Source organism: Epinephelus moara, chromosome 8 (genome assembly GCF_006386435.1).
Source record: "Epinephelus moara isolate mb chromosome 8, YSFRI_EMoa_1.0, whole genome shotgun sequence".
NCBI lineage: Eukaryota > Metazoa > Chordata > Actinopteri > Perciformes > Serranidae > Epinephelus > Epinephelus moara.
The window spans coordinates 30,038,596-30,066,140 of NC_065513.1; the positions used below are offsets into that span (position 1 = coordinate 30,038,596).

A 27,545-nucleotide genomic window follows, 5' to 3' on the forward strand; every position below is an offset into this window, starting at 1 on the left:
TAGGTGATCATGTATGCACACTTATGCTTTTCCCGCAGACACACACACACACACTCATACATACACAGTGTATTCAAGTGCATTCAAACACAAGTCAGCCGGCGCACACACACTGACACTGCAAAGAGAATATATGACCAAAAGGGCCTGCATCAGTGTGTGTGTGTCTGGGAACGGAAAAAGGAGATGGACAGTGTGTGATTGCATGTGTATGTGTTTCAGAAAGAGACAGACAGATTTTATGTGCAAGCCTGAGTGTGTGCGTGTGTGTGTGTGTGTGTGCGTGCATGTTCAAAGACTTCATATCTTGCCTCTGCACAGACTCTGCAGAACAGTTCTGACAGTGCAGAAGTACAAACACTGATACAACTTCTGTGGGAGTTTTTGCTCCAAACAATACAGAAAAAGGCTCATGCTAGTGATCAAAGTTGTAGAATAACCCAAGGAAACATCACTGCATAATCCTAACCATTAAAAATAGGCTCATAAATTCTTGTTAAACTTTGTTGTGCACGAAAAAATAAATGTCAAACACATAATGGACTTGGAAGCTTAAATGTTAAATTTAAATCACGCAAACGTTTGACACAAAGCCTAAAACAAAACAAAAAGGAAATATGTTACTGAGCTCTCAGTTGCCTCAAAATGACTTTTCCAGCTCCACAAATAGGCCAAACTTCAAGAACTCCTGACATAGCTAAACAAACAGCCTCCTGCTCAGCCTCTTTCACATCAAGATGTCAGCTAACGTCTGAAGAAAAGAACTGAAACCACAACAAACACGGAGCTTTTCCTTCCTTCCATGCATGCATCTGCAGCCATCTCTCATCCCCCGAGCTTTGTTTTGACCAAACACATTTCTTCATCGCCACCCAGCTAATCTCTGCCTATCTGCCATGCCTTGCCATCAAGGCTACACCAGATATCGAGTCTGGCTTTGATACAGGGGGGGGCTTGATGCAGCAAAGCTATCTGCTCCAATCTGAACTCTTTTTTTTTTCCTTGTTTGATGGGACTCCATCTCTACCACACTGACACTACTGGATGCAGCTCAAACCAGGAGAGAATCTGGCTCCACCCACACATGTTCAGCTACACACTACAAAGACTGTACACACACAAACTCAAGACACACACTCTCTTTTATCCCCGGCTATGTTTCCTCTTTAGGGTGCCAATCAAACATTCATAACAACTTGCTTTTGGACTTTCAACAACAACATCTTTCTCTACCTGCCTGTCTGTTTCCTTTCTTCTTCACAATATTCCAGAGGACAGAAAAAAAAAGAATCACAATATGAGTTTTGTCAATATCGTGCGGCAGCCTCTCTTTCATTTTCCCTCTCTTTACTACTGTGATAGTGCTCTGAGCGATAAAGCCTGCCTCTATTATTAGCAGTGTAATAGAGGGCTGTGGTTGTGAGGATCTGACAAGGAGATGATAACAAAAGTGCTTACTCCTCCGTTCTCCCCGTGCTCCTCCTATATCATTTAGAAAACAGTCGCAGTGCAGCAGCAGATCACGGCCGGCTAATGGCCTTAGAATATTACCGCTGCCACAGTAAGCAACACTTACCATTACTCAATTTGTGCGGACATTAAAGAGAACATCATTAAATCTAAGAATGTATCTGTTATTCCGTTGCTCTACCATGCTCCAATAAATATTTGTGATCATGCACAACAGCCAGATGCCAAATTAAGAAGAGAGATTAAGAAAGAGTTGGACTTGTCAGAGCTATGGAGGCCCGGGGTGGCTCTCAGGATTGAGCTTCCTATTATGGACTCACAGCTGCTTTGTTTGAGATTTCATACCTAGTGGTTTTGGCAGTTTCAACTAAAACATGTACTCCCAGAAAATGCCCTAGGGTGCTTTTCCAGACACATTTATCTTCCTCCCCTAAATTATTATCTTTGGAGAAGCTCCAGATTAGACACCTGATGACATCATGAAGTTGAGTCTAAGTTCACCCAGTTCAGGCTTTGGAGGAGTGTGTTCCTCTTGTTCCCAAATATAGACTGTTTAACGAAAAGTCTGACATGCAGGAATGAACTGAATGACGATCCTTCTTAAAGGAAAATTCCACTTTATTACAACATGGATCTTATTTTTGTAGATTTGGCCAGTTATGATAACAATGTGCACACTGAGAACACAGAGACGTTGCTTCAATACAGTCTGGTGGAGCAAAGAAATACGAGCAGTCAGTCGATCAGGCAGGGTGAGAACAAACCAAAAGGCAAGATGGCGGCCTAAGTGCAGATCACTGCAGACCACTGTGCAAGACCAAACAACAACAAGACCAGTTGCTCTTTAGCAAGTCATTGTGGCATTTCCAGTTGCAACTGTGTCACCAACATTTTAGCCAAAAGATGATCATTTCCAAACCACACGTTAACCACAGCATTGTTAAAACACAAAGTTTCAGCATATCTGCTATATAACAATGAACAGATTTTATTTATCCCTAATTTGCAGAAACATACAATGCCAACATTTATTCTGATGGTTGGAAATTGATATTAACAGACAAATTAATGAAGAAAATAAATAACTGTTAGTTGCAAAACAATTAATTTTCTTGTCCCATGCAAATATGGTCAGCTACCCTGAGGGTTGTTCAAAACGTCTGATTATGTGATGGCTCATTCTTCTTGCCTTGTCTAAGTTATCTTAGTGATGTTGCCACATTCCCAGATCTCAGTAATTAACTTGGTGAGAGCAATGTTGGACAAAACTACAAAAATATGCACTGTATAACTCCAAAGCAACTCACACACACACACAGGTAGACACCCACACACAAGTCGAGACAGTGAAGTAGTACAGCAGCGGAGAAACAGAATGAACAGTGACCAATTAACATCTCAGCAGACACCAAAGCTTACCATGGGCCCTATCCCAGTTTGTGAGAATATGTGTGAAAATCGACTGCTGAGGATGTGTTTGAGCTCTCTCTATTGTGAAGATGAAAAAAGAAAGAAAGATGAGGAACACTGGAAAACAAGATAGCACATGCTCATCCCTATAGGCTGATGTGACAATATGATTATTATACTGCAAGTGTGTCTGTTCTTGTTCTGAGTCTGCAGGTGAGTCAGTAACAGCCGACACATGCGTGTTAGTGTGTGTGTGGGTGTGGGTGTGGGTGTGGGTGTCCTTGTAGTGAATTTGAATCTGACAGCTGCAGTAAAGGCAACCAAAGCCAGAGTAGATATCCAGGTGTGTATGTATTTGGAGTGCTGTGGGCGACTCTGAAAAGCCCTCAAATAAAAAAGAATAGTTTCCCAGGATGCCACCTGATGTGTATGTGTGTGTGTGCGTGTTTTGGTGTATTTGTCTGCTTCCACGTACGTGATTTGGCTCGATTTACATCAAAATGTATACTTTCCTGTATGCAAGTTTGTGTGTGTGTGTGTGTGTGTGTGAGTGTGTGTGTTTTGTCTGCATTGTGTCTAGCATTCTCTAGTGTGTGTGTTCTGCCAACCCTAAGAAAGTGACATATCGGAGCTCCTTCCTATATCTATAATTCATAGCACAGGCTCTAAACAAAGACCAGAGTGTTCAGCTCCCATCAGACAGGCTACAGGGGAACCGACACGGTTGCTAAAGCTGCAAACAAAATATAGCTGGATAGCTAGGACCTGGAGCTAATAAGAGATATTACAGACTGTGATAGTAGGAGAGAGCACACAGACTGACAGGCTGGCAGGCTGACAGCCACACGTGGAATAAGGGATACTATTTTCTCTCTGTCTCTTTTTTCTCTCCGCCCTGTTGGATTTTCTCTGACCCACATTATCAGGAAACAGACAGGCAGACATGTAAACAGGTTCGAATATGACTCAGTGTGCTGTCTGAGCTGAAACAAAGGCTCTTTCAACACCGTCCCATTTTCATTTTCTTTTGTTGTGATAGACACCTGTAATCACCCCACACTCACTAGGATGACAATCATGCAATATTCAGGCATGTGATTGGCAAAGGACCAAACGTAGGAAAATATCCCCCAACCCTCAGGGCTGCTCTTTGTCCTAAGTTTAGCACAGGAGAACAAAATGCACTGCATACTGCTGAATTAAGGAGCAGTCTGACTGATTTGGGTTGCAGCCCAGGTAAGTGGGTTGTACACTGTTTTAGACAATGCATATTGTTACTTTGGTGTAGCAATAAACCTTGCTAGCTGGCATTCATCCCTCCCGACCCACTAGAAAGACTGTTTGTGACAGTTTGAATAGTTTTTGGCTTAAGTAATTTCATTTCTTATCACAAATGTGAAGATTCACTGCTTTTCTCCATTTAATATCAATGTAAATTTAATATTTTTGGGCACTTTTGGACTGACAAAAAATTCAGTTTGACAACTCTGAAGTCATCTTGGGCTCTAAAAAAAAACGTGATGGTATTTTCACTCCTTTCAGACATTTTACGCAATAAAAATGTAGTCAATTAATTGAAAAACCAATCAATTAATTAAACTGAAGCTTCAAAGCTACAATCATTGCCCTGGTAATCAACGTCAGTATCCCAATGCTTTATTTCATTCACCAGTAAACTTGTGGAGGACACTGATAGGAGGTGGCAAGTGTCAGATACGAACGAGGCCAGTGCTCTCAGGGCAGTAATCAACCTTCACTTCAAGCAATTAAATTGGCTGTGCAGGTGAGATGAATTGAGGATGGTTATAAATAACATACAGAAACATTGTGTGTAATAGTCCACCTCCTCTTCACCCTCTTCATCACTTTGTCTCACACACATGTGACGGTGCTAAGTCCTACCAAAGCCGGGTAGGATTCAGGTGGTTGATTAGCGTATATATATGAATGTGATTTATTACCTCCTTGGGTCCTGTCGAAGCTTCGAATATTCCCAGGTAATTATCACCACGACACACAGGTCTTTGCTAGAAAAAAATACCAGTGCACTTTGAAAAAAAATGCACCCCTAATTCTCACATTTTCTTCAGAATACAGCTGCTGCTCTTAATGTCGACGTCATGTGTCAGTTTCAGCAGCATTTGACAGACTATCACATATCATATACTTGATAACGCCAAGGGGACGCGCTGTTGCTTCTACAGTATTTATTCAATGCATTGAGATGTTATGATGGTTCCACAGGGGACCACCTTACATCTGCTCCTGTGAGCCTCAGTTTCAGTACCTCTATTACCGATGGAACCTGCATGTGCTGTAATTAAAACGCTACATACTGTTAATAGTAGGTGACATATGTGGTGCGATAAACACAAAAATTGTCATGGGCTTTAGCTATCAATGTGATGCTTGCTCCAATTATCACAAAGACAAATGAGCCAGGCAGATGGGGGGTGAGGAGGAGGTGTTCATTAAGGTGTAAAAAAAAAAAAAAAAAAAGATTGGAGAGAGACAGTGAAAAGAGGTATGTTGCATTTTGAAAAAAAAGAAAGATGAGCAATTGCAGAGATGGCAAGATAATGACACAAAGAAATGGTATGGATGTGGCAATGATGGAGTGGGAAAAGTGCCCTTTTGTAAGTGATGGAAGGATCATTTCTTATCTATTCATATGTCACTGTGACTCATCCTTTAGAGCAGCCAAAAATAGCTTTCCCACCTAACTAACTGCACACACAGTGTGTTCCTCCTCTCATTCAGTCCTTTCAGCCCAAACGCTGAGCAACAATCAGAGGACATGCAGCAGAAGGCAGGGGAGTATGGGAAAAGTTGGGAGTGTTATAGTGCACAGGTGATGACATGTCAATGTGTTCAGTAGAAAGAGAATTAAAGGGGAACCACTGCAGCCTGAAACCACTAGGGGCATTTGTGCACTGTCAATTTACTTCCACTAGAAGTTCTTGTTTTTACCACTGACAGGCTCAGATAATTATTGTAAGTGTTTGACTTTTTGTTAAAATGTGAGATCATTTTGTTTAACCAGAAACAGCCCCATAAGACTCAATTTAAGTGTGTATATAGCTGGAATACTTTCACATTTAAGTACGTGAATTAAGGGTTTATTTCAACAAAACCAGACCGGTGATTGTTGGAGCATTTAAAAGACAAACCAAGATGGCTTTTGTGAGTTTTGTTTGAAATTTGTTTAACGATGAAAAGATTAGTTCATCTAAGTGAAGTCTAGTGGGTGGCTGTAGTGAATTCGGGGCTGTTTCTTGTTAAACAAAAAAGATCTTATTCTTTAACAAAAAGGTCTATCTCCATAAGGATCCTCTCCATGATGTTGTCAGACCCCTTTTAATAAAAATCTGAGCCTGTCAGTGGCAAAAACAAGCACTTTTGGTGGACGTAAAATGTCAAATGCCCCAAGTGACTGTCTGTCTGTTTCGCAGCTGCAGCCCTCTCGCTCAAAACTGGACCAATATCAAGAACTGTTGTTCCCATTAGTTGCTTGGACACAAAACATGGGAAAAAAGGTCCAGGTGGGACCACGTGGAAAAAAACAAAGTGACCCTTTAATCTTAACAAATGGTTCAGCATCAAACCATAGCCATGGCTGTATGTTCATAATAGAGGCCCGACAGCTTACTTGTACAATAAATGTATTGTGCTGTATCTGCAATGACTGTAAACCATGATTTGCCCATTTGCCAACCTGCTATGTGGTCTCAGACATCCTCCCCCACCAACCACCACCATCATGTTTTTTTGCAGTGACAATAGAGAAATGTTTAAGCTGTTGTTCCTCATACAGAAAGCTATTTACAGTGCTGAATCAATATCTGCTGCCATTGTTGCTGTTCTGTTTACAAGAACGCTTTCTGTTTCTCAGAATGTAAACACAACTACTTCTGTTCGTGCTTCTCTATATATATACAGTATATACAGTAGCATAACAATAAAGGCTTGCAGTGTCCTCAGCGCCTATGGTAACATGTGACAACGGTCTCCTGCCAGACCCAAACTGGGGTTGTTGTTGTGGTTACACAATATGAATCCAGAGAGCCACTGGGCCGCCAGGATGGCTCACTACAGGGATATCTAGATACTGAACAATAATCAAGCTGTTGGAAGCAGTGAGGAAAGTCAGAATCAGAGACATTAGACAGGAGATGAAGTATAAAGAGAGCCACAGTCCAAGAGAGAATCTCCTCAGCAAAGACATAAAGAAGGCACAGGAAGAACAAGAAAATCACTGAATTACAGAGGGAGAGGCAGAGGAAAATAGAGGTTTAAAAGCAACGCGTACAGTATATTCTATTTAAATGGCACCTGACTAAGGAAAAATAAGTGCCTGGAAATAGCCCGGTGCTTTCACATTGTTTGTTCACACCTCCCACACTTCCTAGATGGAGGGTGCAAACATTGAAAGGAGACAAATCGTATTAAGCACCTAAAAACTGCCGAACCCTGAATTGGAATGACTCGAGCTGGCAGTTTATCCGTGGGCAGAGGGAGCTCTGCCTCTGCGGACTATTTATCCAAGGCTTACTGTTTACAAGACTTTCAGCTCAACCCTCAAGCCTTTTAACTCTTGAATTTAGGCCATGCCCACACCATGAGGATACATCTGAAAATTCTCTAAACATGTAAAGCAGGTTTTTGGCAAACTGGCTAACGTATTCTAGTCGTTTTCTAAAAGCTTGCTGTCTTCACTGAAACATTAAAAAATGTTTAATATCTTAAAAATGTTCCTCTGCCATCAGCACATGTACTTGAGTAGATGTATAATAATAATCTAATAACATGTCATCTACAGGTATAAGATGCTTAAATATTATGCTTTTTATGACATTTTCAAGATATTTTTAACTAAATTTAAGAGTGATTTGGGGAAAAATCATCTTTATCTTATTCAAGCATTGCAGATAAGTATAAATGTAAGTGTTATATAAGTGGTCTCCTGCAGAGGTAGGTTTTATGTAGAAATATGATTATAAGAATGAGTTAGTTTCAGCTACATTTTGCAAACGGGTAAGTGCAAGTAAAAAGTAAAAAGACAGTTTAAGGTTTAAAGATTTGTAACATCAGAAATCTGAACGCAGAAGAGCTTGAGTCATTCTGACAAGAAGAAATTAAGATGGATAAATGAAAATATGTTTGTGGCAATGAAGACCTTAAAAATTAAAATCTAAGACTAATGACTTCTCAGACCTAATATTTATAAAACTGAATTTAAAGATTAAAGTTCCACTGATTGTCACACACCTGAGTGTGTGAAATTTGTTCTGACCCATCTCCCGAGGGAGCGGTGAGCAGCAGCAGTGCCGCGCTTGGGAATCATGTGGTGATCTAACCCCCCAATTCCAGCCCCTGATGCTGAGTGCCAAGCAGGGAGGCAATGGGTCCCATTTTTATAGTCTTTGGTATGACCCGGCCGGGGATCGAATCCACGGGGCGAACACTCTACCACTAGGCCACTGGTAATAAGACATTTTAAAGAGAGAGTTCGGATTTTTTAAGTAAGGTGGTATCAGCTCTTTTCAGCTGATAAAAGGTGATAAACTGCTAACTCATAAATATGACTAACCTTTTCATCTTTGTCTAAGCTAAGCAATGTACTGCTGTGGATGGAGGTTAGCAACAAAACGTATTTTAACCAACTTAAAAAAATCCCACCAAAAAAAATCAACATCAGCATGATTAAAATATTAAGTAAAAATGATTTTTTGTAGCAGTCCTTCGAGCAGCGGGGCAGAATGAATCTGCTGCTGAATGTGCTTTTGTATGAGTCCAGTGTTTTATGGAGGGGATGGGTGGCATTGTCCATGATCTTGTGAAATTTTGACAGTACTCTGTCAGACACCACCTCCTCCACAGTGCACAGATTCAGACCAACAGCAGACTGGGCCTTCTTTATTATTTTATTCAGTCTATTTCCATCTTTCTTCTTTAAACCTGTACCCCCAACACACTCCAGCAAAGAATAGAGTGCTAGCCACGACCGATTGGTAAAACGTTGAGCATTTTACTGCCTACATGAGAAGACCTCAGCCTCCTCAACAGGTACAGCCGGCTCAGGCCCTTTTTGTAGACAGCCTCTGTGTTTGCTGACCACTCCAATCTGCTGTCCAGTACAACACCCAGATACTTGTATCCGTCCACAGTCTCCATGTCGCTCCCATTTATGTGGACTGGAGAAGATGGGGACTTATTCTTCCTATAGTCCACCACCATCTCCTTCGTTTTAGCCACATTGAGCTGCAGCTTGTTTTCCTCACTCCACCGAACAAAGCTGTCGATCAGGCCCCTGTACTCCTCATCATGTCCACCCTCCACACACAACAATGGCCGTGTCATCGGAACATTTCTGGATGTGACATGAGTATGTTGTAACTGAAGTCGGATTTGTAGGTCATAGTAGGTCTTGGTAGGTGTAGGTCTTGTGTAAGTTTGTTTGTGTTATTGTGTGACTTTCGGTGAATCCGAACCAACCGTTGGAGGCAGCGATAGACCAGCAGCTCCTGTGTTCAGCAATGTTAAATCACTGGTTTTCTTAATGGAGTCTGGCTTTGAGAGACTGACATAACGGCTGCATCTTCCAGTTATAAATCACTCTCTGACATTACGGTAAAGTAGTGAAAATATTCTAAATATAGTGTACACTGGTATTGATTTTTTTGGGAGGGACCTTTTTTAGGTGGCTAAAATACGTTTTGTTGCTGACCCCTTCATAGCAGTGGATTACTTGGCTTCCATGTCAGACTCCAGCCTGCTTCTCCAAACTGCGGGCGTGCTGACTGAAATCTGTTGTATGTAATACACTGTCTGTGAATAAGTACTTCAACAGATCTGAACAATCCCTTTAAGACTTTTTAAGGACCTGCAGACACCCTGAATAAATTATTAAAGAAAGAGGCATAGGTAACAGAAGGTTAAGTTGACAAATTCAGTTAAAATGAGGCCAGTCTTATCTCATTTATCCACCCTGGAGAGACAAAGATGAATAGCCACACTTATGAGTCACAAGTAAGTGTTTTGTTTTACCAGTTTATCACCTTTTATCAATCAAAAAGAGCTGCAGTGCGCTGCAGTGAAAAACTAGCCCCATTTTCACCCATTTACTGATCTAACATTATCAAACATTTTCTAAAATTCATCCCCGGGTCTCTTATGAACCCAAAATAAATCTTCATGTTTAAGAGCCTCTAAATCAGGAAGCTTGACGCTGCAGAGCCAGAGAGAACGGAGACACTCAACAGCTCCAGCGCCAAGATAAACAAGCCAAGGAACACAAGCCATGTGTGAGCCATAACAAGATGATTATGGTGGTGGCAGCTAGTTACCGTCGCCTGATACGGAGAAAGAGGAAAGGTGCCATGTCATGTACCAGCCTCTGCTGCCAAGCTCATAAACTCTGTCTATTATCCAACAGAGCTGGGAAATGATGTTCTAACTGAAGAACAGCCGCCACAGGAGAGCTGTATTGGCGTAGTATTAAATGCAGCGTTGCATGATGTGAACTAATACTGGAGACGCCTATTTCGCATTCTGGCCTATCTTAGTGATGAACAAGTTTTACAAATCAAAGCTCAACTTTCTTCCTCAAACGTCACATTCACCTCTGAATCTGCTTACTACAACGTTGAAGCCTCTGAAAAAAAGAGCTGTGTCAAACCTTAATCTTCTAAATGTGTGTGGGGTGGCTTAAATAAGAACCGCAGCTAGCCAACATCTTGTAGTGTGAGCCTCGACTAACCACCAGTGTGCCAGGTTCTAGGATAAGTGGCACTCAACCCCTTCAGCCCAGGGCTCCATTTTGAAACAGTATGCATTTTAATGTATTAGGCTGGCACAAGGTTGGAGTGGGGGTCATGGGCAACCGAGCTGTGTGTGGGTTTGTATCTATGTGCGTGTGTGTAAAAGAGAGCAGGAGTGCTCGCACAAGACGAGTAACGGTTGCTATTCACAACTGTAAGGCCTGTTTTTATCCGCTATGTGGCAGAGCTTGGAGATTGCCAAGGCAGCCAGCCTGTGCCCCCATGGTATGTAGACACTGTCGCTCCCATACACAAGGAGAGGGGGGGAGGACTAAAATGTGTGTGTGTGAGAAAGAGAGATAAAGAGGGAGAGTTGGGAGAGTTTACAGTACGGCTCTCAGGAGACGTCAGCTGCCCCTCCAATAAAGCGAAAACATTTCATCGCTAACTGAAAACACAAAGCCAGACATAAATATGGTGTCATCAACAAACACTGTAGTTATGATAACAGACAATGATGTTTTCCATTTCTTTGCTGTGCTTTTCTCTTCACGCCAAAATACAAAGTCGGTTTACTGAGCAGTGTGGTTGGAAAACTGAGATGAAGTCGTCTGGTCTAATTTGTCATCTCATTTACTTTTATCAGATATTGATTTGAATCATAACTTCACACATTTTCAAGACTTAAGGTTCTTGTACAGCTGCTCGTCTTAAGTTTGATTCCTTTCATTAAATTAAAAAAAGTGGTTTGTAAAAAGTTATGTTTATATTCCTCACAAATCTCAACACACATTTCAGCTGTGTACACACAAGTACAATACACTCATAGCTGCAACCAGAATTGTATTTTTAAGCTTCAAGACTTTTTTCTTCACTTTCACATGTGTAACAAACATATTGAAAGGTATCAGTATCACTTAGGGCTGAGCAATATATCTATACTGTATTAATACTGTGATATGTGACTATATATAGCCTTACGTTCTAAGATCTAATTCTAACTCTAATTCCCAGCGTCTTAAATTTTGGATATTGTCATATCAGTGTGGCAGTGGCAGTGTCCACCAAAGCATTTATTTTATTTTTTTTTACCTGAGGCCATTCCTTGCAATGTAAGCGCCATATATTTAAGCTTCGCTACAAATGGCAGCAGTGTGATGAGGTGCCGAGCATCTGTTCTGCGCTAAGCACTCCCATTTGGAATTTGTTTTCTGAGCACAGCGACTTTGGGTAAAACGCTGTGCTCATCACTATCACTTTTTACCTAGCCATTCAGAACAATGGAGGAAGGGCGGGACAAGCTGTCACAACTTGAATGCACAAGTGCTGAACAACAAAACCAAGGAGGACAAATGTGTTAATATACTGTACATGTACTTGTGTAAGTTTCCTCTCATGAACCCAAATACACCAGCAGGTCCATCCTCTCTCCAAATGTGCTTCAGCTCTCTCTCATCCAGAGCAAGCACTCTACCTTGTGCCAACATATTTACTTCCGCGGATATTCCATATCATAGCAACCAGATGCAGCCAAAGCGTCTCAGCTGAAAAACCCTGTGCCTTCAAAGTGCTCGCAAATGCTCCCCACTGGGCATTTCCTAAGTTTTCAGCTTAGAAAAAAAGCTTTGGTGGACACGGGCCTAAGTGTTGCCTTGTTCTGGTGTTACAGGCTGCATTACAGTAAAGTGATGTAATTATCTGAACTTACCAGATTGTTGTAGCTTTGCCTTCACCCACATAGTCATTATATCCACATTAATGATGATTATTTACAACAATTCACAATAATGACATTGAGGTATTTTATCAAAAATATTGTTATATTTGACATTCTCCATATCGCCTAGCCCTACAAGTGCTGCCAAACTCAGGTGCCCGATACTCAGTACTGTGCCTGAATGCATCCTGTTCACTGAGGACTGAAACTGCTGTAAGATACTAGAAGACAGTGTAACATACTGAAAGGTATCAGTGCTTAAACTCAGGTGTCCGCATTACTATTGAAAGCTTTGAAGTGATGCCCAGCCCTACAACCATGTGGCCAGTGCACCATACACATGCCACTCTGAACCTCAAGACCATTTTTCTAAAGCAGTACTTTTCCTCTCAGTAAACAGTCAAACACCAGCGTAACATCAAAGAGGTAGGGTGTTCAGTAAGACACTGGTGACAATTTGTTGATGCAGGCGGAGGAAGCACTCTGTGCCCTATCATTGCATGGCGGATGACAACAGTGCCAGGCACCAACCCACTCATTATAATCATTATTTCAAGGAAGGGAAGAAGCCTAAAGCTCATATCCTTTCATTGCCATTATATCCTGTCACAGCGCGATGAGAGCACACAAAGACAACTGTTGTCAACATGAAATGCAGCACAATTCAGAAAACAAAAGAATGCTATAATAATCGAAACCACATGAATAGATACCTGTTCGTGATGTAATAACATTCAGCATTATTACAAATATTTGGCATTTCAATTCAAAAGAAGAACTGCATTTTTACCCTGTGTATGCCTATCAGCCAACTTTCACTGAAATGAATGGATGTGATTTGGCTCTGTGCTTCTGCAATCAGTGCGTCTTGTTTAAACTGAAATAGATTTCTCACCCCAGCATAGTTCAGCCAAGAGGCAGAGCAGCCTCTCTAAAATAAACTCCAACAAAAAACCGAAATGAAGAAAGAAAGAAAGAAAAAAACACACATGCATGCACATCTAAAAATCTCAGTCTTAAGCACTCTTTTAACATCGCTTACGGCTATGGCAAAATTGCACCGCATTATCAGGGGATTAATGATTACTTCACAAATGGGGTACGAAACAAAACAGGCTGAATAACCAGAGAGAAATAAAAGCTGATCACAGGAGTGGGAGATGTGAGAATAAAAGAGGGATGTTAAATCAATGAGATTTAAATGGGAGTTGCAGTTGGATTTGCGGGGTTGATGGCTTCCCTATCTGGGTGTCAAGCATGTACCGTGGGTGTGCTAAACAACATCCAAACATCCCCAAATCCCCCAGGCGCCTTTAGACAGGCAAAAGAATCTGAGAAAGGGACTGGCTGAGGAAAACAGGAGTGGAGGTTAGGGGAGTTGTGGGGAAGGGGGTTGGAAGAGGGAGATATAGAGAGTGTGTAATAGGGAGAGAGAATCAATGGGTACCCCCGGAGAAAATAAAAGCCATGACATCATCGTATGGCAAGAAGCAAGGAGCCCGGTGGCGAGGAGTAGGGGGAGAGAGAGGGAGCAGGGAGAGCACCCACAGTCACCCATTCTGCCTCTCGGGGCCCATCCTCTGGAATGGATAAGAGCCGAACAATGCGCTCTCAATGAATGGGATCCCAAATCCCACAGGAGAAAAACAAATCACCAGTGGGAAAGGGGGAGGGCGAGGGAGAGATGGAGAAAGAGACAGAGGGAGATGGAAAGAGAAAGGGAGACCCTTAAAAAGATGTGCACACAAAGCAACAAAGCATCTCGGGACATGTAGAGCAAGGCAAGTAGAGATTGAGACAAAGCTGCCTTTGTCCCTCCTGGCTGGTGGGTGGCTTGGTGCGAAGGATTTGAACGTGGTAGCATTTACATGAGAGCTCTCCAATATATTGATTGGGCCATGTAATCCCTCGGATGATCAATGAAAAGGTTGGATCAACTCCGGGTTTGTTGTTTATTGGGTTGACATGACAAGCATGTGGGAGGCAGGAACCGGGCTTTACGTCAGGGGAGCTTTGAGTTGTGTTCAAAGTTTGGCCTTCTGCTCGCAATGCCAGTTTGACGAAGACACGTGAGGCAGGGAGGGATGTTCGGGGAGCCTCTGATCACAGCACCTCCTCGCAGAAGTCAAAATAGGATGTTTAATTGCATTCCTCATCACACAGTGTTAATAAATAAAGTCACAGCCTTCACTGGGAGGGCTCAATCTGTGTGTGCGAGTGTGTACACGCCTGTGTGTTTCCATACAAGTGTGTGCGCTCTCAAACAAAGAGCTTCCGTTCCTCCGTGATTACAGCACTGGTGCTGTAAGCCAGAACAGAGAAAAATAAATTAGAATCACAAGAAGAAAAGTCTTTCATGTCTGATGCTTTGATAACAAAAACAAGCAGGTTCCCACAAACTAGAATAAGTTGGCTTATAATTCGGAGCTAGCTGGGGACAACTTGACACAAAAATTTCAAACAACGAACGGAAGATTCGCTCATGAATAAGTCACAAATAAAAGGAAAGAAAGGAAGAGTTGCGTTATGATATGACATTTATTTTTGGGATCAATAGGAAAGGAAGATGCTGCGAAAGAAGCCGCGTTGAGGTAGAATAATGTATAAGAGTCAGAGGAGCCGATAGACTCTGATCTGGCAGAAATATGATCTTTCTGACAATTCGAAGCACTTGTGTATGAATGAGCACAATTAACAGCAGGGTTTCTATGATGCTTACAGACACTGCTCCTATGAGAAATCTGAAACAGATAGATACAGCTGGAGCTATTATTCAAGTCCCACATTTGACTCAAAGCATTCTGAGCTACTGCTTTGGCATCATATCCATCAAGAACAGCAGGAGAATAAAACACTCTCTTCTTTCAGGAGGCTACAAGAAACGGACAGTTGACAAACTACAGTATTGTGTTTCAATATATTGATTTGTTTGTACAATGTGGCATTTAACAAAGAACTGTGCACAGTAAGGATGCAGGAAAGTTTACTTTTTAATTTCATTTGTATTGGAAAAAGTAGAGACGGTGAAAAAGGCAGACCAGACATTGACCGGAAGTCTCAGAGTCAAAAATCATTGCCTGAAAGTGGACCAAACACTGCATCTTTATGAGGTCAGAGGTGCTGACGCTGACCTTGACCTCTGACCTCCATGTAAAGGGTTGCATTAACAGCCAAAATACACGGGGCACAGGTGCAAGGCCTCGCATAAGCGGAGTGGGGCTTTTTACCTGCTACACAGACTCCGTCTTTATAGCGTCTGGTTGCTGCCAGCTTCACTTTATGTGTATTGAGTTTTGCCAAGTGATAATGCAGTTGTTTATGCAGGGTTTGGAAGTGTGTGCTAAATTAACTTGTACTTAATGAATTAACCCGATCATTTTAACAACAGGATGCACTGATTTGACTGATTTATTTTAATGTGAAATGTAAAAACACACACAGGGTTCCTCTGCTGCTTTGCATTGCCTCTGATACAATGAGGTATTCATCCTTATCATTTTGAAACTGACTGTGCTAATTTTTTTACATAGTTGCATGTAGTTTTTATCGTGTGGCCGTGGAACCGTGCATGGAGAAAAATGAAACAGACCAGTCATGTAAAAATAATGTTGAGCAGTGCAAGCGTTGCTTCTGTGGTCAGTGTGGCAGTAGATGCGCTCTGCTGTGGGCATGCTTCAGCAGACGGGTCCTATTTATCTCGGCCAAAAGGCTGCAACTAACCTTCTGACAATTTTTTTAACAATAGATAAATCAATTAGCCCACAAAATGTGAGAAACTGTGTAATATGCCCAAAATAAGGTCTTTAAATTGCATTTTTGTCTAGCTGACAGACTAAAGCGATGATTTGAGCCTGCTTCTGATCTATTTTTGAGCCTCAAAACTCATTTTAAATTGGCACCAAATTTCAGCTTCATTGACCGTCGTTTGCCATGCACTGTACAGTGGCAGAGCAAGGACCGATCATGGCCCGATCAGCTGTTCGGGACTGGCCGTTGGACATTTGGATAATTTTTGTAACATGTCAGATATGTGCATCGGCTGTCGTCAGGTTCTCACACACTTGAAGCAGAGCCACAAGTTGATTCCCCAAGGTCAGTGCCTTTTTTCTTATTCAATTAATCATAGAATGTTGACCCAGCTAGTATATTGGTGCTGCTAACTTGCTAATTTGTGTGTGTGTGAGCGAGAGAGCACTAAAGAGAAAGACCAAGAGAGATAGAGGGGGACACAAAAGTTGGCATGACCCGTTTTTGCAGAAATGGACTTCCAAGCTCTTTTCGGGGCCTCTGTCTCTACATTATTGTGAACCGTACCTTTGCTAGAAAACAAACTTCTATTTGCCCCAGAGCTTTCAAATGAATCTTTATCGACAATTGTCAATAGCCAGAATGGTCTGCAGGGGCTGATGGACTGGTTTCTTGTCTGTTTTAGACTTACAGTGTGATCACACAGGTCGTGGTTTGATAATCGGACCGTACAGCGGGAGCAGATAAATCGTGAGCTTTGGCTTTACATCACAGACGATTTAAGTGTATGGTGGGAGTTAGAATTAAACAACAACATTCATAAAACGGGCTCAAATCATACACGTAGGCCAGGCTTAAAACCCAACATATTTAATTTAAATTATGATACAAAACAGGCAGAAACAGTGAATCCTCACATTTGGGAGGCTAAGTACTACATGACTGGAAATGAAACAACTTTTTGGGTGTTATTATTTTAATCAAAACGCCAAAAAAAAGTCTACAAAGTCATTCCCAAGTTCATTATCAGCTATCAACTTTCGTGTCCTATCAAGTAAATTGGGGACTCACGCTCAGGGAGAAAGCTGTCCTTGCTCACAAATTTTGATTGAATGTTCGAGGGCCAAGAAAAATCTGTTTGGGATTTTGTCTTGAAGCTGCATTTAGTTCATTTTTCCCTTTTGCGGTTTGGAACTCAAAAGAGCTTTGCTTTATCAATTCTCATCAAGTCTGTCTGAAGATATCAGCTGAACATATCCTTTGAAGTCTGAGCCAGCATGTGGAAGCTACATTAGCTCACTAGCTCCTACTCCATGCCTTTGCGGCCTAGCGTGTCCACAATAAATATTGAAATCGGCGACGGCTGCCTTGCAAGTGGATGTTCTGTATTATAAATGTCACCCTACTCTACCCTGCTGGTCGAGGGAGCAGTGGTTTATTCTAATGCCACAGGACAGAGACACTGAGAGGGAGAGAGAGACACTATGACTGGCAACGGGATTCAACTCTCTGGCTCATCAAATAGGCATCAGTGTCTACTTGCATGTTTATAAATAAAAAAGAAGATGGATACTGTGGAAAATAGAGGACTAAAATGACAGAGGAACACAAAAGGAAAGAACAGAGAAGCTCTGGTTCACCATACGCTCCGGGTGCCTCCAGCTCATCGGTCTTTTATATACAGCATATGCTACAGAACGTGAAGGGTTCCAGATAGTCAACAAGTTAAAAGAGAAGAACAGAAACGTTTTTCTGCACCTTGTTTTTGGGGCATGTTTGCTTTTTTTAAATACTTCATAGCTCTGCCTCTTCAAGCCTCCAAAAGCTCCTCACATTAATCACTTTGATTAAGGTACTCACAGCTCAACATGACTTGGGAAGGACTCAGCCAGACACTTCTCTGTTCTTGGCTGAGATGGACAGCATAGTGCTGCAGCATGTGTCCTTCAGGGTACTTTAAGGCATTCATTTTTAAGGATCCTATTATACTGCTGTACTGTTTGTATTGGTACTTGTTGATAAAGAAACATTTTGGGGCACCTGGTGGCTTAGTGGGTAGAGTAGGCATCCCATATATACAAAGGCAATGTCCTTGCCGCAGCGTCCATGGGTTCAATTTCAGCCTCTGGCCCTTTGCTGCATGTCATCCCCTGTCTCCCCTTCATGTTTATACTATAATACCAAAAAACAACAACATTTTCCAAAAAGTTTCATTTGCTTCATCCATGTTTGTAAACCTGTTTTTTTTTTTAGATGAATAAGGTCCTATTTATTGCAGTTTTTGTGACATAATTTGCCTGGATCTAGACCTTGCTAGACCTGGTTAGAATAGGCTAACAATTAGCCTATCTGAGCCACAGGCCAAACTAACTCTGTTGTCAAACTGTTGTCAAGCATTGGTCAAGCTGTGCGCCGAAACCAATGAGGCATAATAACAACAATTGCGAGCACTGTAGACGAGATAAATGCTGCTATCGAGGCTGCTCCATATTGACATCTTCTCAATATTACCCAACAACATAGATCATTTAACCTCCCTAGTGATTAGTTAGTGAAAATCGAATCCCCCTCCCTCTTGGAAATCAATTACAGTGGAGGCAATGTCAAACTGAAGATGGAAACGGAGTGTACCTAATGAGTTGACAATTTTGTCTGATATTAGACAAGGACATACTAACAGCGTGTGACCATTTTTCTTATCATATATAAATTACAGACCAACATACATGCTCATAATAATGGGCTCCAAATCCGAGACTACACCCGACAAGCACTAAAAAAAAACCTGGCTATAGGTATGCTTCTACATGTCATTTACAAACAAAACAGGTTGATGACTCCTTTTGCAGCGTATCAAAATATAGCCCCTGGTACCTTCCTCTACGTGATACAAGATACCCGCCTGTTGCATATTTCTAGAACAAAGTAGCTCTTCATGACAGCACCCACATCCATATCTCTGTCTTGATTTGCCATACGCAGCAATTTAAAACAACAATGCCAGACTGTGCTAGCTGCTTCAAGTACAAGTACAACTAAGAATATGATATTCACTTATTAAAAGCCTCCTCATACTCTCTCCATCAGATATTAAATTTGTTCTTTTCTGCCTGTCATACACTATACCTGGAGCTTGCACACATTAATGGTGCAACTAAATGTATTATTAATGCTTTGCTGCTGATTCTGTGGCCAAATTTTTTGAGATATGACTAATGGTGCTTATGCTTAGCTCGATCATATATTTAATGTTTTATTCAAAATGTCCCTTTTATTATTTTAGCTACTATTTGCCTATTTGTTCTCCATATCTTCTGTATTTTATAACGTTCAATAAAAAGCTGATCATAAAAACATAATGACTGTCTTAAATGCACATTCACTACATTGCTTATTCATCCCAGAATGTTGCCTTGCTCACTGTGTAGCTTAATCAGAAATATGTAAGAGTTGGGACGACTTAAACTTTCACCACTCAGGTTGGTTCAATCCCACTGCAGGGAATTGTGGTGTATGTGTTTCTCGGCGGTTTTTACCGCAGCAGAAAACATCTGAACCTACAAAACCGATAATTTTGCCTCAGTTTTTATCTCTTGCGTAATCCTCCTGCGTCATATTCTGAGGTCTCTTTTACCTCAGCCAGGGAGCATAAGCAGCAGCACAGATATAAAGTGAGGGATTAACTACACAACAACTTCAAATTTTGTCTAAAGGATGTGTGTATGTGTGACACACTCCGGCAGCTGAGAGAGGACGGCTCACAAGTACCAGGTAGCAGGCAGAAAGCCATTGGTGTTTTTACCTGCTTCTCTTCAAGCGCAGCTTTATCCCACAAAGACCAAACCTCTGCAGAGAACACACTCAGAATTAAAATGGGCAGATTGTGTACTTCTGTTTTCTTGGTCCGCGCAGTTGGAAAACTAAATCTGGTTATCTACAGTTTGGATAGCGTACTTAGCAAAAACCTTTTTAAAACACAGATAAAAGCACAGATTCTTGCTGGGGGTTTTTTGATGTGGGTTGATGAATGGGGAAATCTGCACACCATTAATAACAACAGCTGTAGCTGCCTGAGGTAAAGAGACATCCCATACACACTACTATCATTACCACCGCTATACAGCCCTTAATCCACACTTCACATGAGCACAATGAATCACGAAGGAAATTTACACAACTTTGCTTCATGTTTCATCTCTGCTGTCGCCTCGCAATCCTTCCCTTCATCCTCTCCCACTGTCATCCTCTTGTTTTCCTCATCCTCTTTCCTCTACTCATCGTCCTTCCTGTCACCTTCCCCTGCATCCTCGTCTTCTTCCTTCTATCCCGCGCTCTGATCCTGTTTCTTTTCTAACTTTTTTCCCCCCTTCTGACAGCAGATCACTTAAGTCCTTTTCTGTCTCAGCTGCTTCTCCTTTGGGATAACAAACAAGCTATGCAACAGGTCCCACATCATACCGACAATGAAAGAGGCCATTTCCATCCATCCTTTCCAGGATATACTATGAGTTTTGAAAGATTGAAGGGTAGGTGTGAGAATTTGCCTGTGCACTGAAATGCTTCTTCAGTACGGTTTTCATATAGGTAACTTTCCACTGAAGCCGATACAAATTCAGTTAAGGGAAACGGCAGCTCCCCTGGGTGATGTGCTACACTGACTGCCGCACAACAGCAGCAACAGTGATTTATAATTTCAATATACGCTGTTGGTCCACACACTGTGGAGGCAGAGGGAGGGGATGTTATGAAAGAAATCCCCCAGACAGTAAATATTTCAGTGAATAAATATCCTAAAAAGAAGTCCAAACATGTCATCTAACATCTCCTCCACTGTACTGTAGATATACTGTATGTCACATATTGTTTGGTGACGGAGATGTGAAGCTCTCTGGCAGTCATCCTCCTCCTCCTCCTCAGGGAGAGTGTTAATGAAGCAGGAGGCTAGTCAGATGGGAGAGTCTCTGACTCTCCACTTGGGTTCCAGGCAATCAATAATATACAGACGGCCACCCTCGCCTTTCTCTCCTTCTCTTTCATTTTCTTTCCTTTATCCATTTTATCTTCATTATTTTACTCCCTACTGTATGTGCGTTCGTATGTGTTTTCACCTCCTCTCTCTCTTGCCTATATCACCCCTCCTCCCCTCCCCTGACCCCGGTCACCTTTAATCCTCTAATTTCTCCTGTTTGCATTTGGTTTCGTCTTCCCCTCTCTTTTGCAGTTAGCAGCGTGGATGTTATAAAACTGCCTTGTAATTAGTGTGACACTTGCAGCTGCATTTCACTTCTATTCGCAACTAATTTACTTCTCAGTCATCGCAGTGTTTTGACATTCCAGAAGTTGCACTGTGCAATTCTCAGAGAGTTTGGAAGAAAACAAACTTACTGTCAGGAAACTCTAATCTGAAAACACTGATGGAAATCTAAAAAAAAAAAAAAATTATTGTGCACACTCAAACTGCCTTAATACAAAGTTAAACGAGGTATCCTTTCCATCTCTCAGATACTTTACGGCCCCTGAGGGATGTGGTCCAACCTGTGAGGCAACAGTGCCCCCTGCAGCTCACAGGAGGACGTGCACCTCAGTAACATTCACTGAAGTTGATCCGTCTACACTTTTAACCAGCCTTGTTTCAGCCCCCCAGCTATCTCCTCCCACAAGGGGAATTGTGTAAGTGGATTTAAATAAATTAATGCTTCTGCTAGCCTAGGGAAAACACAGCAGAAAATAGTCCAAAACAAAAAAAATTCAAACTGCTGTCGCATTCACAAAGATAAAGAAGAACATATATTTTTTCTAGCTCACGCCTATAGGCCCTCGTTTAAGACTGCAGCAATTTGAATATGTCATGCCTAATTCCACGTTTAGGCTGAGCCGGCATTCTCTAGGGACTGAATACAAAGCAGCGTGCAAGAAAGACACTTGACTAGTCAGCTGGAACAACACTATCCAGGCTGGGGGGATAATCAGTCCCACCATTTTGAGACCAAATCTGCTCTAAAAGAAACCAGTCATAACTAAGATTTCCAGTATCCGTGCCAACAAACAGCAGTCCCATCTGAGCAGCATCAACAAAATATATTCCAAATGCTTGTCAGAGCATCAACAGCACTTGATTAATCTTATCGCACCGAGTATGTGGGCATATGTGAGGCTGTTAGAAGAATCAAAACATTAAGTCGAGATAAAAGATTTCCATCAAATCGCAAACTTCAAAGGCTGGAAATCATTTAATGTGAAAAAGAAACAGCCTATTGAGTTTTCACTGCTTTTGCTACCACAACAGAGCGATGCTTCTCTCAGAGGGAAAGAAAGAAATGAGTGAGGGAGGCTCATGAGGTCTTGGCTATTAGAGTAACTACATAGCATTAGCTAATTGGGATCCAAACAATCTCTACTGAATACAAATGAATGGGAACAGGGAAGCACTACAGAGGAAAATCTAAAGTCAGAACCTTATTTGTATCATGTTCCTCAGTGTTTTCCTTTATACATGCAAATATTTAGGGCAAGGCCACATTAGGATGCAGCACCACATTCCTTAATGCAATGCTTTGTTTTAAACTGACACTAATATATATGCATAGATTAAGTATCAAGAATATAAATAAGGAAAACATAATCATCCCTAATGACCTCAATAAGGCAGACATCTCAGACATATGGTAAACAAGCCTGGATACTGTGCACAAATGGATACAGTTCAGTTACAATGCAGCCCTTCAATAAATGCACACACTGTCCAATTCCAGCTACAAAGAAAGTCTCTCAAGAGAACAAAGACACCCTGGAGGTTTCAGATAACAAGCTCCCTGATCTCTGGTCTTTACACTACAGTTACTCTGGAGCCAGATGTACGTCTACCTCTGGGTCAGGACACACACCAGTGGGATTACCATCTATTAGCGAAGAAAGAGGGACAGATTGGAGATGCTTCTCATTTGGCATAAACACAGAACAAGTCTCTGATTAGGGTGGATAAGAAGGGTTTTTAAGTAGTTTGTGTGAATGGTAAGAAAAGCAGAGCAAGAACAATAATGACAGGCGAGTACACTGCATGTGCATACACTGTATATGTGTGTGGGTGTGTGTGTGTGTGTGTGTTTTCACACCTCAGAGTCTTCATTGTGAAGTCCCAGTTGGAGGACAGCACTGGGGGACTTCAGTCTGGCTTGGCTGGACTGGGCCATCTGCAGGTTTAACTGCCAGCCAACATACTCCAGCTGCAACATACAAACAGAGACAGTCTGTCTTTAGAATATACTATGCAGGATTTTCCTAAAAAACAATGTATAGACTCATATAGAAATAACCCCTCTCAGTCTTACGACCCACTCTCAGTGTGTGGCAGAGTGTTTATCTGCAGAGACTCTGCCCTCTGCCTGTAGTTTCTTATTTTCTGTGCTCAGGATGTTTATGGGTGTGTATCCTCACAGTGCTCATGTGAGGTCGGGGCTTTATAAAAAGGTAGCAACCAGGTGCCAGACCATAAGCAGCTGTAATCAACAATCCTGTACCATATACCTTTAATATGAGCTGGTTATTGTGAGTCACCACAATGCACGTCATTATTTTCCACCTGTTTTGACTGATTATCAGCCTGTTGAACTTTTTGATTGCACTTTTACGGCCAACACAGAATACATTTTGAAAAGGCAATGCAGCACTTGTGTCGAATCAGGAAACTGCACTGATACGATATAAGAAAGAACATTTTAGAGACTGTTCAAAGACGTCTTGTTGACAGTGTTTTAACTTTTAATATGTGTACATAGCGTGGGTACCTGGGGGCTAAGAACAAACAAAAACTGTCCAGAATTACAAACATTGCCAGTAAAATTATTACGACAGAGCAGAAACTACTGGGATGTTTACACAAAGCGCAGGTGAAACAAAAGGCCAGACAAATTATGTCTGATCCTGTTTATCGTCTTTTTAAAGAATTTATAAACCTGCCCTCAGGAAGATGTTATAGAGCCGCCGCTGCAGCAGGCGAGAACATTTACAAAAACTGTTTTCATACTAAATGCCAACGTTTCACTAAATTCGCACTGGAACCATGTCCGTTTACTGCTGCTTGTGTTAATTACTGAATGTAATGGGATTCTACTATGCTGTGCTATAACCAACCTGTGTGTGGACAATAAAGATTAGTATTATTATAATTATATTGATGTAGTTGTAATAAAGCCTCTGAGCTTCCATTTAATAAATTCCCTGGACACATTTTTAAAGACTTCACAAAAAACTTTAAGGTGGCACTTTCCTGAGAAAAATAACAGTGGAAGCCGAATTTTTGCAGTGTATATCTATGAGTATATTGATTATATTTTATTAGTCCCTTTTCCTTATTATGTTCTCACTATTTGACATCAATTTGTGCTATATTAATCAAGTTAATCATAGTGTAACTATCATAAATTAAAATGTGCAAATACAAAACACTGCCAATCTAACTGTTAAACATAATTTTAACTTTATGTCCTTTTCTTCCATAAGCTAGTGACACTATATTGTTTTTATTCTTTGGCTGCATCTTACCTATAGTTTCACTATCGTATAATCCGCTGATCATTTTTGCAATTAATCGATTGTTTGGTCTATGACAGAATTGCAATGAATAGTCAATTAATCAATTAGTCAATTGAAATAAAAATTAATCGCCACTATTTTAATAATCAAATAATCATTCTTTCATCATTTTTTAAGCAAAATCATTTGCTGGTTTGAGCTTCTTAAATGTGAGAATGCTGCTTTTCTTTGACAGTTATGATAGTAGATAAAGAGTCTTTGGGTTTTGGGTGACTGGCTGGACAAAAGAAGCCAATTTAAGATGTCATTTTGGGATTCTGGGAAGTTGTGATGAGCATTTTTCAGAATTATTTGACATTTTATAGAATAAATGATTTATCTGGGCGGCACGGTGGTGTGGAGGTTAGCACTGTCGCCTCACAGCAAGAGGGTTTCTGGTTCGATCCCAGGGTGGGGGAGGCCCTTCTGTGTGGAGTTTGCATGTTCTCCCTGTGTCAGTGTGGGTTTTCTCTGGGTACCCCAGCTTCCTCCCACAGTCCAAAGACATGCAGGTTAATTGATGACTCGAAATTGTCCGTAGGTGTGAATGGTTGTCTGTCTCTATGTTGTCAGCCCTGTGATAGTCTGGCGACCTGTCCAGGGTGTACCCCGCCTCTCACCCGATGCCAGCTGGGATAGGCTCCAGCCCCCCCCCGCGACCCTCAAGAGGATAAGCGGTTAGAAAATGGATGGATGGATGATTTATCTATTAATTGTGAAAATAATCAGCAGATTACTCAATTATGAAAATAACTGTCAGCTAGTCTGTAAAACATCACATCATCCTTGATGTCATCAACTGTCAGAAACCCAAAAATGTTCAATTCACTGTTATGTAAGATGAAGAAAAGCAGAAAATTCTCACATTGGACAACCTGGAATAAAATGTTTGATAGTGTTGAAACAATAAATCCATTATTGTAATAGTTGTGGATTATCTTTCTTTCAATGGACTAACTGATTAATCAAATAGCAGACATTGTTGCTCATTTGTAAAAAGTTGAGACTTTCTTACTTTTATGTTCCTATTTTATGGAGATGAGACTGCAAACCCACTCAAGAAAAGTAAAGAGTTTCTTTAGTTAGAAATAGAGTGTGCACAAGTTATTAATGGCCTGTTTGCTGACCATGTACTGACCAGATGACCCACAGCCAACATCATTAAAAAAAGCCATTGTATTATCAAACTCATGAATATGGTAATTATCACAGACATTAAGATTTACATCCGCAGAAGTTTGCTTAATCTCCTCAAAGTTTAAGTTGCCTTGTTTCCGAGCTGCAGGTTGTCAGAGTAACACTCGGTCTCAGTCAGCTGTAGCAGCGTGATGGATTAGCAGCACTGAGTCAAGGCAGGGCAGTTAAGTGTTTTATGATGCAGAGAGAGGCCATAATAATAAACCATGTGTGACTTATTGGGTCTGGATGCTTCCGCGACATCAGACGACAGGTGTGAGGTGGGGAAGGGCTGGGCCTCATTATTCACCACTGGAACGGCGTCCTCATTAGCATGAATAAACATCACAACTCTGTGATGCTGTACTTATTTTACATTTGGTGTACGGAAACAAATCAGTTTAAGGAAATGAATCAAAATGAATTCATTAAAATAAATACATATACTGTATGTTAATATCATGTAATACATAAATGCCTACATAAATAACTACTCATAAAAACGAACAGTATGCTTACATATGTTAAAGGAGCAGTTCACCACAAATCAAATAAGCATATTTTTCCACTTAGCTTTTGTTCTATTTCTCAATCTGGATTGTTTTGGTGTGAGTTGCAGAGTGTTGGAGATATCGGCCGTAGATATGTCTGCCTCCTCTTTAACACAATGGAACTAGATGGCACTCGGCTTGTGGTGCTCAAAGCGCTGCAAAAGTACATTTACAAAACTCAGCAGCAATGTCTCTTTCCAGAAATCATGACCTAGTTACTGAGGATAATCCACAGACCTTGATGTGAGCAGTTTCATGTAGGAACCATTTTCTTTCTGCTGAACTACACCCGGACAGAAGGAAGCGTGCATCTGCTGCTAGCTCACCTAGCACCAATGAGAAGATGCAGATGCAGTGATACAGTTGGCAAGTGTAGTTCAGCAGAAAGAGACACTGCTGTTGAAATTTTCCACTGGGTTTTATTTGACGCTTTGAGCACCACAACCCGAGTGCCATCGAGTTCCATTATGAAAGAGAGAATGGAGATATCAACACTCAGCAACTCACATCAAAAACAATCTAGATTGATAAATAGCACTACAGGTAAGAAGAAAACAGTTTAGTTTTGATTTGAGGATAAACTGTCTTTTTTTTTTTGTACTTGGTAGATGTGTTTTGTGGCACAATCCAAATAGGAATTTGCTCATTTTAAAAGGAAAAGCAGGCAATCAAAGGAATCATCACTGCAGACAAAGACAAATCTCTGTAAACAGCAGCGTTGATTAAAACAGCGACTGGGCTAATCAATCAGACAACTGGCAGTCACACACATGAAGACTAACTGGGACATCCTGTTAATTCCAGTCGAATACAAAAATTCAAATGAGCAGTGCTCCTGTGGGGAGAAGTTAGTCTCAGTGCTGATGACACATCCATGTGCCGGACATCCACATCTTCCACCAGAACTCTAACGCAACGTGCATGTGTGGATCGGAGACTGTGAAAAGAGTCTCAAACGCCACACATAAATGTAACTTATCCATACATGTCAGGTGATCCATGCACTAAAGGAAACCTTTAAATATTTCTATACATTTAGTTTCAAAAGGAAGCGTTATTAGAGTGATGAACTTGAATTTGGAAATTGATAAGCAGAGTATTGACATTTGCGCTTAGCTTATTCATTACAAGCTGTTCATACTG

At 41.2% G+C, this 27,545-nt stretch overlaps 1 protein-coding gene across 1 annotated transcript in view; it reads right to left on the reverse strand.

Annotated features, from left to right (window-relative positions):
• Window positions 1-27,545, reverse strand: part of commd10 (COMM domain containing 10) — a 77,557-nt gene that overhangs the window by 43,849 nt on the left and 6,163 nt on the right. The window contains exon 5 of the mRNA XM_050052024.1: window positions 23,217-23,327. Coding sequence (XP_049907981.1) covers window positions 23,217-23,327 — 111 coding nt within the window. The remainder of the gene's footprint in view (window positions 1-23,216; window positions 23,328-27,545) is intronic.